Genomic DNA, 15,346 nt, shown 5'->3' on the forward strand with positions numbered 1-15,346 from the left:
AGTTGACCATCAGTTCAGTGCACTTTATTGAGTCCACCCTTGAGATTGCTCAGTGGTTAAAGGCACTTCCTGACAAGCCCCACAATCTGAGTTTTATGGGGGAAAGGAAAGAACTGAATCATTAAAGTTCTCTAAACCAATTAATAGCCTAACTGAAAAATTAAATTCCTAGTTTGTTTGAAGAATAAGAGTGAGTAAATTATTCATTAAGATGATAGTTACTGTTTATTAGGAACAGCTTGGGTTCTAGTTTATCACCTTGAAATAAATGACTAATAAAATAATCAAACAATCACCATAACCCAAATACATTGGTGTCCTAATATGTATAGGAGAATGTTGTGACAATTTTGAAGTTTTGGTTTCTTTGAAAAACACAAATATATTATGCGATTGTGTTTTTATTTTGCCTTGTTTGGGGAATTCTTTGAACTTATCTAGTGTTAAGAAGTTGAAAGAGTGGAAGAAAATGGTGGAAAATGGTGGAAGAAAGAAGAACCCAGAAAGTAGCAAAGACCAACTACAGGACATATTGAAAGATGTGCTTACAATAGTTCATAGGTTGTATATTAAGGAACAACAAGCAGGTGCAGAGGGCATTCACTAGCTGGGTCCTCTGTGAGTGAAGGATGGAGTTGGAGGCATCTCTTTGACCAGACATGGAGTAAGCCAAATGCTTTACTTCCATACTCAATCCAAAATCACAACAGGGATAACTCAGATATGAGGCCTACTGTGCCAGCCATTCTAAAATTAGAACATACTGCTCAGAGTTGAAAGTTACAATCCCGAAAATCTATTTTTTCATCCTATACAAAACACACCTAAGAGTTGGCTTTACTACTGCCTACAGTCAAGGGGTTTAAATTGAAACATGATTCCGTGTGAATCTGTTTAAAGTGACACCCTTGTTGTCCCTATGACCTTTTCCACAGTGTGTGAATTGGCTTCCTTGGGAAATCTTGCCTCAAGAGGGTTTCTACTTGCTGGAAAATTCTACTTCAACAAAGATCTATTTTATTGAAGGCTTTTGGGTATTTTTTAATGATCTACAAATCTAACTCCATGTCCTTAATTAGAGACATCTAAGATAAGGATTGTGATTGACCTTATTCATTTTAATTTAGGAAGTAGAGCTTTAAAAGTCTCCAGCCTCACTCTTCCAAAGGACTCTTCCTAAGGGCTAGGAGGAAGCCGAGGAGACTGAAAGAGTAGGAAGCCATCAAGATACCCAGCTAACTTATCTTAGCTACTGTCAAATGCTTGTTTGTGCAGAACCACACTTGGCATTTCCAGAACAGGATTATCAGGATGTGACTCTTGCATTTAAAAACTCCATAGTTTAAATGCTCAGGTCTACATTTGGGTCCAAAATACCTAAGTGTTTTCCCAACTGGCTGGAATAAAGATGTTGAATTGGTTATAAACTGTGTCTGGGTGGTCATCTCTTTGGTAACAAAGAAATGCAGAATACATGTGTTTGTGGATATCATCCTCGGTCACCCAGTGGGGGTTCTCCTTTATAATCTGTTATAAAGCATGTCCATCTGCAACTCAAAACATGTCACCGGTAAAAAAATATTCCATTGCATTTGATACCTAGGGGAAAACATCTTTAATTCTATTAACTACCAGAATTCTTTTTTTAATTTTGAGATTTATTTTATTTTCTTTGTGTTTATGTGTGTCTGTTTGTGTGGTTGTATGTCACAGATATACACATGGCATGAGGACCAGAAAAGGGTGCAATGTGCCCTGGAGCTGAAGTTAGAAGGGGTTGTATTCCTCACTGCAGAGCCATAGTTCCAGCTTCTAACTGCCCAAATCTAAGGGGCGGGACACCCAGCTGAGCCAGGCAAATTAGTCACTGCATATTCTATCCAAATTGAGCTTCAATTTAGATCAGTGAATTTTTTGTGTGTGTACCATACAGGTAAACGTGGAGAGAGAGAAAGGATGGGAAGAAAGATAAAAATACTCCAACATATGGGTAACCACGGAACTGACAGATGGGGACCATTTTAGTCCAAGAAAGGCAGATTAAGAAAGAGAAAGGTGTTTGAACCAAATTCACAGATGTGGTGAGATATTATGCTCTTACGGCTGCGTGTTAATACCATGAAACAATCTTCCTGTAATCCTCATTCCTGCAAAAGTTGAGAGAGAAAAGCACCATCAGGCACCAGGCATGAAACAATGCTGCTTTGCCTACCACTCCTGAATGCAGCGCTCCAGGAGGCTTATCTCAGTGTCATCCAAATTCTACCACTCTCATCAGCTGAAAGACAATTCTGGGAATTCTCTCATTATTTCTTCCTAATAAAATGCAAGTGAGAGGGAGGCATGTACAAGTCCTAAGTGGACAGAGCTAAAGATGCTGGCTCCTATATATAAAATCAAAATCCCTATCAGAACCAATACATCAGGAAGGTAGGAGTGCATATTCATAATCTGCTCCATAGTCTAAGCAAAGGCAATCCCTGGAGACCTCTTCCATGCTTCTAATGTCTGAATACCACCCCTTGGACCTCTGGCACAGAAACTGAGTGAATACATTTCTTAAAGTCATGTAATATTTTTGTCACTCAAAGAGATCCTACAGAGTCAGCTTGGCTCCTCTCTTCATGAAAAGAGGAGAAGATCAAGAGATAAAGTCTCCAGAGCCAGGCATGATGGCTGACACCCATAATTCTAACAGTCAGGAGCTGAGGGGAGTGGATTGCTCAGAGCTAGTCTGGGCTATGAGTGAGAGTGTCTCAAAGGAAGAGAGAGGGCAGGGGCAGCAAATGGGATATCTAGGGTAGTGCTACAAGCTTGAATTCAGTGTCAAGATATGTATTACAAGTCAATGGTTTTTCATTAACTATCTAATTTTTATTAGCTATGTCATTTCATACCAGACAGACAGGAAATAGAAAGTTGATCTAAGACTGTATGATAAGCAGAGCTGCTCGTCTCTCTGTGGGTATCCTAACCCACACAATCTTTCACTATGCCATATTTCTTCTCTTTTCATTAATTTATTTTATTACTTTGCATTCTGATCAGACCTTCCCCTCCCTCTTCTCCTCCCAGTCACTCTTGCTTGCCTCCTCCTCCACTATGTCCCTTCCCTTTTTCCTCAGAGAATGGGAAACCTCCAATGGATATCAACAAGCCTTGGTATATCAAGTTGTAGTAGAACTGGGCACATCTACAGAGGCTATACAAGGCTGTCCAGTTAGGGGAAAGGGATCCAAAAGTAGGCAACAGAATTAGAGGTAGTCCCTGTTCTCAAATGGAGCCTGAAATGGCCTTCTACAGCCAAGCACGACTCCTATTGGAAGGAGGGGGATATCAACCAACTCACAAAACCTTCAACACAAAATCTGTCTTGCCTACAGGATGTGCAGGGATAAAGAAGAAGCAGAGATTGAGGAAATGCCTAGTCAATGATTGGCCCAACTTGAAACACATCCTAGGTAAGATAGCCAATCCCTGACACTATAAATGATACTTACTCTACTGTGCTTACAGACAGGAGCCTAGCATATTGATCTTCTGAGAGGCTACATCCACTAATGCATGGAAACAGATTCAGAGACATACAACTACATATCAGGTGGTGCTTGGGTAGTCTTGTGGAAAACTGGGGAATAGACTTGAGTAAGCCAGAGGGGTCAAGTAAACCACAAGAAGACCTATAGAGTCAACTAACCTGGACCCATGGGGGCTCGCATAGACTGGACCACCAAATAAATAAATAAATAAATAAATAAATAAATAAATAAATAAACAAACAGACTAGAAAAGAAAAATAACAACAAAAAAGAAATGTCATTTTGTTAACTGACAATAGAACATTTTCAGATCCCAGAAATAATCTATCTTGTGGAGGATATTGCTTTAATCATGTCTTCCTTCTGGGAACATACCGATGACAGTCAAAAGTTTCCAAGCAAAACTTTGGTGCTGTGGTTTGCATGTAGAAATATCTATCACAGACCTTGAACACTCAGCCCTAAAGGGAATGGCTCAAGCCAATCCCTCCTTTCAGAGCTCATGGTTACCCTTAAAAGAGCAGTCACAAGGACTGTAATATAAAATCCAAGAGATGGAGGACACAAGAACAAGGCCTTCTATGTCAATATGATCAAAACTCATATCAGCTCAGAAAGACTGTGGCAGCAAGCACAAGGCCTGCACAGGTCTACACCAGGACTACTGCATTTATATTATGGGTTCCAGTGTTTGTATGGGATGCCTAAGTGTGCAGACTAGGGTTTCTCTGGTTTTTTTATGCCTTCTCTTGGGATCTTGCCCTTGTTTGTTTATGTTGTCCAATTCTGATGAGTTGGTTTTTGTTTCATCTTTTTGTATTTTATTTTATAATATTTTGTTTTATTTTTAACAGTCAGAAGCCTGTTTGTTTTCTAAGGTGGACTAGGAAGAGAGTAGATTCAGATTAGAAGGGGGTGGAGGAAGAGATGGGAGTAGTAGAGAGAGGGGAAAAAGTAATCACGATATATTATGTGAAGGGAAAAATCTATTTAAATAAAAAGGAAGAAAAAAATGTCTCTCACAGGCTCAAGTGCTTCCATGCTTGACCCCCAGTTCTGGTGGGTTATGTGTAAAGCATTAGGAAGTAGTCCCTCAGTTGAGGAGATCGGTTTCTGTAGGAAAGGTGTGCAGGTTAAGGTTCACAGCTCACCATGGTTTCTATCCCATCTCTGCTTCCTGATCCACCCAGACATGATCAACCAGTTCCACCCTCCATCCTGCCCTGCAGCAAGATTTTTACCGGCAACCTAGTTTACATGATGCACTATGTTTCTTCCAAATCAGTGCGAAAATTAACCTCTTCCTTTTAAAATTGTTTCTTGTAGACTACTTGGTCCCAGCAATGAGAAAAGTAAAACAAAACAAACACCCCCCCCCACACACACACACACACACAACTGTGTTCTCCTGGTTTTAAACACATCTAGGGCTCTCTATAGCATTCCTGTCCTAGCTCCTTGATAGTTCTATCTCTGTTTGGTAGACTAGGGAAATGAATGGTAGATGCATCGACACCAATCTAATCTTTCCACAGTTGCAGAAAGCATTGCAGGGGCTGACTTCAGCAGTAGTTTGTTCTAGCTGAGTGACACAATCAACTTAGTGATGAAGATGGGCAGATGAAAAGGCTTCCAAAAGGAGCTATGGTGGAGGTTAGGGAGGACTCAAAGTGTGGTTGTCTGGGCTATACAGATATGGGGTATAATATCTTCTAGATGGAGCAGACACTACCTAAAAGAAGTAGGATTCATCATGGAAATAATATAAGAATGGTTCTAGTGATGGATAAAACAGGAGATAACCGTCTTAAGGGAATTGAACCAGTTGTTCTTCCTCCTTAGTGGTTCCTAGATTTTATATACATGCATGAAATCGTGTGTGCATATGAGGGGAGTAAGTAGATATTACACTGTCTAGGAGGGTAAAGGGAAGTAAGAGAACTAATAAGAGGCAGAGACAGACAGAAGAGGAAAAATAAAAGAGGTATGATGGAGATTATGAATGACATACAATACTTACATAATAGACTAGGTATGTGGAGCATATCTTTAATCCCAGCACTGGGGAAGCAGAGGAAACTAAACTCTAAATTCAAGGTCAGCCTGCTTTATATAGTGAGTTCCAAGCCAGGGAAACCACATGGTGAGCACTTATCTCAAAATTACAAACAAAGCAAAATAAAACAAAACAAAACAATCTGCATTCATACAAATTTAAAAATAATCTTTTAAAAAAACTTTATTATTTTTTATGTGTATGGACATTTGGCCTGTATGTATGTCTGTGGACCACATGTATGCCTGGTACCTGTGATGGCCAGAAGAGGGCATTATGGGATCCCCCTGGAATTCAAACTAAAGATGGTTGTGAACTGCTCTGTGGGTGCTAGGAACCAATCCTGAGTCTTCGGCATGTTCATGAGGTACTCTTAACCACTAAGCCATCACTCTAACTAAAAAACAAAGAAACAAACAAACAAACAAACAAAAAACAAAAAAAATGTACTTTGAAATCAAATATTAAATAGATCAGGTAAGATCTGAACCCAGATTTTTAGGAAAAGCCCATTATGAACCATGTGTGTGCACCCTGTGTTCTGGGATAACCTATGTGATCTTTTGATACTAGTAGATCTCAGGAAATCAGGAGTACGAACTGTTTACAGCCTGTCAGAACCTGGACTTCAGTTCTCAGAGAGCATCTCAAGAGTCAGCTGAGTCTCTTTCAATCAGTGGTTCTTAGCATGTGGATTGACACACCTTTGGGGTCATAAACCAGATAGATATCTACATTATAATTTATTTTTTTTCACTGCTTATTAACAGTTTATTTATTTTTTATTTATTTATTTATTTATTTTATTAGGTAATTTCCTCAATTACATTTCCAATGCTATCCAAAAAGTCCCCAATACACTTCCTACATTATAATTTATAACAGTAGCAAAATTACAGTTATTGAGTAGCAATGAAAATAAATGTTACGGTTGGCAGTTGCCACCACATGAAGAACTGTATTAAAGGGTCACAGCATTGAGAAGGTTGAGAACCACTGCCTTAAATGTATTATTTCATTTAAAATCAAAAACAAAACAAAACCTTAAAAAACACCTTATTATGATAATAATTATCTGTTAAATGCACTACATAATCATTAGAAATCATTTTCTTACTTAAAACCAACAACGAAAATCTTCCAAGTCAATATTGGTCAATGGTCATAAAACTTTTGTATAAAAAGAAAAAAACCTCCCTCTCCCAGATAAGATTTCCCCTAAGAGGAGGAGGAAAAGAAGGAGGAGGAGGAGGAGGAGGAGGAGGAGGAGGAGGAGGAGAAGCATGAAGAGGAAAGGAAAGAAGGAGGGAAGAAAGGAAGAAAGAAAACAAAAAAAATAAAATGAAACCATCAGATGAATGATAGCAATAACCATTTAATTCATGCCACAAAATCTCATTTTCATTCTGGTCTTCCCCTCAAAAAGCCGAATAACATACTAACTATATCTCCAATGGAATGTAGTGGGCCTTAGACCTTAATGAACACATCATATTAAGGATTTTGTTTGTCATTAGAAATTAGCACTCTAGTATATCATTCAACACATTGGAAGTTTAGTAAGAAAGAACTCTTATAAATCAGTGACAGGTTCAAGACCTATTTGGATTCAGAAACTGAAAACCAAGTGTCTGTAGTGGAAAGCTGAACGTTCTATCTGAGAGAGTCATGACTGTCCAGGGAGTGGCTACCTTTTGTGTTATTAACATCATGCATCCTTCAGACATCCCATTTCTTGGCTCAGAACTTTTCTAATTTCCAACAGATTTCTGTCTATATGTATGTAGATGAGGTGACAAATAGCTGTCTGAATTAGTAATTTCTAAAAGACCACCCTGGAAGGGAACATTCTGCAGAAACAAAACCAAGTCCTTTGTGGTGACAATAGGAAGACACCCATACCTGTCTCCTCAGATCTCTTGTTTTCTTGGTCATCTTGTCAATCGCAATGTTGAGAGGGTCTCCTTTCTCTTTCCTTCCAGTCTATTAAGAAAAGAAAAAATAATTTCCTGTTTATAAAATTCAGTATCAGGACCATTAAAAGTTTAAAATAATTCAGAAAAATACTTAAGTTACAAAGTCCAACCAATTAAAAATGAAACAAAAATTTGTTTAAGTATTCTATGAATATGGCTTGGTCATTAAGGTCATTTTTCTCTGAAGTATAAATTAACATTGAAACAGTCAGTAGGTTTTCAGGATAGCTATATCCATGTTCAATTCCCTGTAAACCCATTTTCTTCCTCTCCTGCCATTGATGAGTAAAGTACATAACACAATACTTGTGTTCCTTTTGATTTCAAAGATGAATATAACAGGATTCTCAGTTATATAAGCATGCTTATGATATAAAAGACAAACGGGGTGTTTTTAAAAAAGAATTCACGGGGCTTGAGGAGATGACTCAGCGGATTAAGCACTTGATGTGGAACAGCCTAAGGACCAGAGTTTGTCCCTTGAGAGCCTACATAAATGCCAGATTTGTGCAGCAACTCAACTGTAATTCCAGCACTTTGAAAACTGAAAACAGATAATTCCTTGGAACAAGATAGCTAGGAAGGCTAGTGCATCAGTGAGCTTTGGATTTAAGTGAGAGACCCTAACTCAACAATTAAATGGGGAGAAATAGAGGAAAAACTCCTAATAGAGACATGTGTAACCATACTGTGCATACACATGTAAACACAAAAGAATATGCATAAATGCACAAACACCACACACACATACAAAAGAAAAATTTAAACAAACTCTCCAGTGTCAAAATTAAAATTTTTATGCCATTATTTCAAAGATCATTTTACAGGTTTTGTATTGAGACTAGGAGAAATTTTCTAGAAAGCTAAAAACTTCTAATTTCTGTTCTACAAAGCAGAAGGGACAACCATGGCCATAAGCAACTCACAGTTTGTGATCATGAGCAAAACTTTCTAACAAATAGTTGTAGAAGCAAAAGAACAGAGAATAAACAATACTTCAAATAATGATTCACTTAAAATTTCTCTAGTTTCATGTTTATTTCCCATTTCCCTGATGGCTATATAAAGACAAGACAAAACAAATGAAGAGAATCTGCAGTACTTCTATTTTTAAAACTTTGGAATTTTTACTATTGTGTGGAGTTGGTGTGGATGGGGTTCCATTCTTTATGGCTCTAGAAAGAATGTAGAGGTTAGAAGACAACATGAAGAAGTCAGATGTCTTCTTCTTCCATGTGGATTTAGGGAATCAAACTCAGTTAATCAGGCTTGACAACAAATACCTCTACCTGCTAAGCCATCTGGCCAGGCCTCTATTATTTTGTTTTGTTTTAACACTGGAAAGATTCACATGGATTGCAAGTTCTATGAACACTGCAGATGCACCATCTTCCACACAAGATACAATCATTTAAAAAATGTGTGAAAACTCTTACATCAACAAAGCTTCTGTCTAACACCCTATGAATTTATTTATTTGCATTCTTACGGGTAAGCCATCTCTTGTTCCCTATCCCATCTGTACAGAATCACACAAAGTTCCAGAGTTAAGCATAAAATGAGTAAGACCCTAGATGACATGTTCTGCTGAACAGATAATTTGTTGGGGGAAATATGTGACTGGTTATTGGACACATAAGGGTCTCTTTTCATGAAAACCCTAGACACATGTACCCTATCCAGACACATAGGCAACAGAATTGCAAACTGGGCTGAAAGCAGTCACTTTTTTCTGAAACTTGCTTAATTAAAGCAGTTTTTCTAAACAAATATGTGATGCATAGCCCACAGGGGTTTCATTGAAACGTCAAAACTTGGGGCATATGTGTGTATATTTTTAGTTATCTAAAATTCTATAAATCCTTTCTTCTCTACTGTCTAAACTCACAAGCTGACTTTTTCAGATGTATACATTGAGGTCGTTAGTAGGAAGAGCTTAAAATAAAGAGACTAACATTTTACAACTTTGAAATATCTGCCCACAAATAACTCCAAGAAAACAAAAGTAAATGTAGAAGAATGGAGTCGTTTAATCTTCCCGAAAAATAGAGAAACACGGTTGTATTAAGCATCCAGCATCCAGCCTTCCAATATTCAGGTGAACAATAGTTAATAGTCAGTAGAAACTCTTCTGATTATTTTGCAAAGAAGATGTTTGCCAACAATATACAGTGGTCCATTGGGGGAGGTCTTCACCACTGATGAAAGCCAGACTTCGAATTTCATCTTCATCAGTTAGAATAGTAAAAACGTATGCAAAAAAAGTAAAAATCGTTGTGTGTGGTGGTACACATTATTAATACTAGACCTTGGGAGACAGCAGCAGGCATATTTCTGTAAATTCCAGGGCAGCATGTTCTACACGGTGAAACCAAGTCATAAAAATAAACAATCAAATACATACATACATACATACATACATACATACATACATACATGTTATGAGCTAGGCTTAAACTGTGGTTAGGATATGGGCGAGAATAGCTACCAATTAAAAGATGAGGGTTGGGGATGTCCAGAGATGCCATCATTAGTAGAACATTTGCTTGGTAAATGTGAGAAGCTAAGTTAAAATTCCCAGAATTAAAGTAAAGCTGGCTGTCGCAGAACACACATTTATACTCCCAGAACCCTACAAAGACATGTGAGGCAGAGATAGGAGAATCTCTGCAAGATAACAGACCAGTTAATCTGACATATGCAATATGAGATTAAAAAGAAGATACCACAACAAATAAAGTTGACAGCAAGGACAAAAAGCCTAGATTTTCCTTTGACTTCCACACACTGTGGTACACTAATGCCCACATTCATATTCATGAACACACACGTGCACACACACACACACACACCACCACCACCACCACCTCCACCTCCACCACCACTAATACAACCACAATCCTCCAAATCATCAAAAAGTAATAATTTTAAATAATAAAATGAATTAAGATAGCTTAGCTACAGGGAATAATTAGTGAACAAGAGCAATAATAATCAGTGAACTGAGCTGCCCTTATTCTGCCAATTACACATCTTCATCCTCTTTTCACCAATGAGGAAAATGGCAATGGAGAATATCATGAGACTAGGGTCAGGAACTGAAGCACTGGGCTATAATTCCAAGACTAAGGAGTCCTCAAAGAACTCACTAATCAACATAAATAGTTTATTATGCTCTTCTAAACAGCAAGATGAAAGCAGAAAATGAATCCAGGTAGAACAAAATGTAAATAAAATTTAAATTAAGGCAAGTCTGACAAAGCATGGATTAGGAGAGGACCACTGAAGCAAGCTCTGCATCAGATAATATTAAATTTGACAGAGCATGGTTTAGGATAGGGACACTGAAGCAAGCCCTACATCGGATATTACCTACTTTAAAAATTAAGGGAAACAGCAACCTGCCTGCAAGATAAACCAATCCACGAGTACATGAGAGGCACAAATGTTACAGGAGTAGCCAACCACTTTCTTCTGGATTGAAAGTAGGTGCCATGAGATAGAATCCATATGCAATACTCTCAATGAGGCCAAGAATCGGAAATGGTGAAGGTCATGTTTCCTACAGGAAAACCTACTAATATTATTTTGCTAAATAAACATATGAATAAATGACTTCCTGTGGGGAAAAATATGGGGAAATATTGGGAATATCATTCAATGGGTAGAGTGCTTGCCTAGCAGGTAGGAGTTCCCAGGATCTATTTGGAACCCTGCAGAAACGAAGTGTGACACATTTATCTATAATACCATACTTAGGAGTTAGGGCAGGAAGAGCAGAAGTTCGAGGTTATTTTTCAGAGCATGATAATTTCAAAGCAATCCTGGGGGAGTTACTCTTTCAATGAAAATTAAAGTATGTTTTCATAATTAAAAATAAAAATAAAGATAAATAATTATCTTAAATTCTGTTTCTGCTTGATGTTACAAGCTGAATGCAGTACCTCTTAATATTCTCATCCTACATGCTATTCTTTCTACAAGCAAAGGCAGTATATGTTTCTCAACATGAATATCACATGTTTGTGAAGCAGGGTTATTGGGGGAGCCACATTAGTAGGGAAAGTAGTTCCCTCTTCTCAAAAATACTCTCTCTCTCTCTTTTTTTGAGATGGCTAATCTTAATTTTTATTAGATATTTTCTTTACATACATTTCAAATGCTAACCCAAAAGTTCCCTATACCCTCCCCCACCCCCCGCCCTGGTCCCCTACCCACCCACTCCCAATTCTTGGCCCTGGCGTTCCCCTGTAAGTTTGCAATACCAAGGGGCCTCTCTTCCTAGTGATAGCCGACTAGGCCATCTTCTGCTACATAGGCAGCTAGAGACACAAGCTCTGGGGGTACTGGTTAGTTCATATTGTTGTTCCACCTATGGGGTTACAAACCCCTTCAGCTCTTGGGTACTTCCTCTAGCTCCTATATTGGGGTCCCTGTGTTCCATCCAATAGATGACTGTGAGCATCCACTTCTGTATTTGCCAGGCACTGGCATAGCCTCATATGAGACAACTACACCAGGGTCCCTTCAGTAAAATCGTGCTGGCATATGCAATAGTGTCTGGGTTTGGTGGCTGATTATGGGATGGATCCCTGGGTGGGGNAGTCTCTGGATAGTCCATCCTTTCGTCTTAGCTCCAAACTTTGTCTCTGTAACTCCTTTCATGGGTATTTTGTTCCCTGTTCTAAGGAGGAATGAAGTATCCACCCATTGGTCTTCCCTCTTCTTGATTTTCTTGTGTTTTGCAAATTGTATCTTGGGCTAATATCCACTTATCAGTGAGTGCATATCTATTGACTTCTTTTGTGATTGGGTTACCTCGCTAAGGATAATATCCTCCAGATACATCCATTTGTCCAAGAACCAATAAATAAATAAATAAATAAATAAATAAATAAATAAATAAATAAATAAATAAAAAGAACTATAAGGATCAAAAATACAAGTCAAAAAGACTCTCTAACGAACGGTTATACTAGAACATGAGGCTAGTGATGTGGGCAAAAGTCTGAAGGGTGAGATCCTTGGGACAGCAAGCAGGTATGCTGTAAAGTCCCCAAACATAAGACAGGGTTAGAGGATGTTAGCTAGGTGTAAGCTCTGAGTTAGATGAGAATAGGAAAAGAAGCAGCACTTTGCACTTTGGCATAAAGAGACAACGGACAAAGGACAAAGGAGAAGACAACTCTGAGAGGGCAGTGAATAAAACTATCCAGCCTGTTCTGCAAGAAAAAAAAAGGGAGAGCACTCTGATCAGTGGACAGGGCTTACTTTCAAGAGGGCTTCCTTCCTGTGTGAAGACTGCTGACTATATTTTAACCAGCAAATGCAACATTTAACCAGAAAGTTTAGCAACATTGGTATTCCATGCCATTCTTGTCAAGATTCTGTTCATGTAATATTTTCAATTCTGGATCTATTTAACTTTCAAGTCCTTAGCTGAAGGCAATCCAGAAATGAAGGTGGCATGGAATGCATAAAGTAAAAATCTAACAGAAAATCACTAGCTCCTTTTTTAGTTATGTGTGTATGACAGGAGGGGAGTAGAGAAGTGTGCCGTTGAGTGCACGTACCTGTAGAGGTCAGAAGAGGGCGTCAGATCCTAGGGAACAGAAGTTGTAGGTATTTGTGAACCACCCAACCAATACAATTGTGGAGAACCAAATCTGGTTCCTCTGGAGACATTGTAAATACTCTTGCCTTCTGAAAAACCTCCTCAGTTCCAAAATTGGAGTTTTAAAGCAAGTGCTAGAGTTTTGGAAATCTGAGTCACTGACCAGGATGGTAAATTATCTGGCCCTTTGTAAGCTTAGATTTCTTGAAAGAAACTTTGTATGTAGGAATTGGTCACTGTCTGTCAATGCTAAGATTTACACAGCAAATGGGAGCTTTCAAGCTAGGCCTGGAGCAAGTTATATGCCTATGATCCCAAACGCTTGGAGAGAAGTCTCTATGACACTACTGTGTTATGCTCCCATCAAACAGATAGACAGACTAATGTGACAAAGTTGCCTCCTAATCATACCAGGGAACTGTGACTAGTTGTGATCATAAATTATTGATATGCCTTACTTCTTATGTCTGTATTGTTTTAAGTACAATATATAGTATAATGTATTCCCTGTCTTCTTAATAGATAAGCTGGATAATCAATCATGATGTCAATGTAATAACAACAACAAAAAGTTTTAACTGTGTTTGGAGTAGTTAGGTGAGTATATTGGGCATAAACTAAATAAGTAATTTGAAAAATTGATTTAGAAACTGGAGGCCAGACATAGGGTAGTGTGTGGATATAATTCCAACACTGAGGAGGGGCAAGCAATGAGAAGATCAAAGTCTTCAACTACATACTGAGCTTCCAACAGGCTGAACTACATGAGATCCTGTTTCAAAAGTAAATAAAGCTCTGTGATTATAAAGTTTCATGTGTTTCTCTTCAATGGCTATTAATAAATCATGAGTTTGGGGTGTTATTCCCTTTAATCTTCTGCCATTTATTCTTGGACCTGTTGCCAATTATCTTCATCTTAGACACATTTTTGTTATTAGAATATAGTATGCTTTCCTGTGTTTGTGTGTTTGCGTATGTGGGGGTGCATATGTATACACATGTATATGTGTACATGCGTATGGAGGCCAGAGGCTATCATTAGGCATCTCCTTTCACTAAAAACAGACCTTGCCAATATGGCTAGTTTGGCTAAGCAAGAACCCCCTAGGGATCCGACCTTTGCCTCGTGAGTGCTGGGATTACAAGTTGGACTTTTATGTCTAACCTAATATTCACTTGGGTGTTGAGGATTTGAACTCTGGTCCTCCAACTCTGGTCAACCAATTCACTAGTACATCTCTTTTATATTTACTGGCAGTAGGGTATTGTTTATTAAGTGTCATTATTAAAAAAAGACAATACTCCAAGTACTCGCCCACACTGCTGTGGGCACCTATCTTAGTGCCCATCTGTTGTGCTAGGGCAGAGTTTGTTTACAGAACTCTATTTGTTTTAGACTTAGAATGTTATTTTACCAACATGTCCAGGGTGAATTCATGGCTTGAATTGACAAGAGCAAAGAGAATACATTTTTTTTTTCATTTGGGTTTTCAGAGGACATCTTTATTCTCTTAGAATTTGGCTGCCAGCCCCAGTCCAGTTTGCCAAAATATGAGATGTTCAGGAGAACTTCAGAATTCTAGTTTCATTCTAAGCAGAATTATCATGCCACTCACTGGAGTTTGGGGACTTTACAGTTAGACTTCAGGTAGAGTATAAGGCTTTATGTCAATGATTGGTTTTTATCATACTACTCTTTGCTTCTTTACAAACTAAAGGTCACTTGACTCTGGGCAAAGATCTTCTCTCAGGATGACACTGGAGAGCACCTGGTTAGAATATTTGTCTATTATGCAGAACTCCCTATGTGGAGTACCCAGCACTGAATAAGCCATATTCCATGGTATGTACCTTTCATTCTAGCATTCAAGAGTGGCAGACAAGAGGACTAGATGTTCAAGGTCATTTTCAGTTATAGATCAACTGTGAGAGCAGCCTGAGCTGCCTGAGCCCCTTTTCACAAAATAATAATAATTGTTATTAATTAGATGGACGATATATACATCCTTCTCAAATATCCTGAAGATGTATGTAATATATGCACATTGGCTTTGTAAACGACTCAGAACTGATACTAACTTCATGATCTATGTAGCACACTGTTAAATATTAACTTTCTTTTTTTTTTTTTTTTTTTTTTTTTTTTTTTTTTTTTTTTTTT

General features: G+C 38.2%; 1 protein-coding gene across 4 annotated transcripts in view; it reads right to left on the reverse strand.

Annotated features, from left to right (window-relative positions):
- Positions 1-15,346, reverse strand: part of Ctnna2 (catenin alpha 2) — a 1,082,633-nt gene that overhangs the window by 250,940 nt on the left and 816,347 nt on the right. For all 4 annotated transcript variants that reach the window (XM_021164215.1, XM_021164216.1, XM_021164213.1 and 1 more), the window contains one exon: positions 7,498-7,578. In XM_021164215.1, coding sequence (XP_021019874.1) covers positions 7,498-7,578 — 81 coding nt within the window. The remainder of the gene's footprint in view (positions 1-7,497; positions 7,579-15,346) is intronic.

The sequence above is a fragment of the Mus caroli genome, chromosome 6 (assembly GCF_900094665.2).
Source record: "Mus caroli chromosome 6, CAROLI_EIJ_v1.1, whole genome shotgun sequence".
NCBI classification, from domain to species: Eukaryota; Metazoa; Chordata; class Mammalia; order Rodentia; family Muridae; genus Mus; species Mus caroli.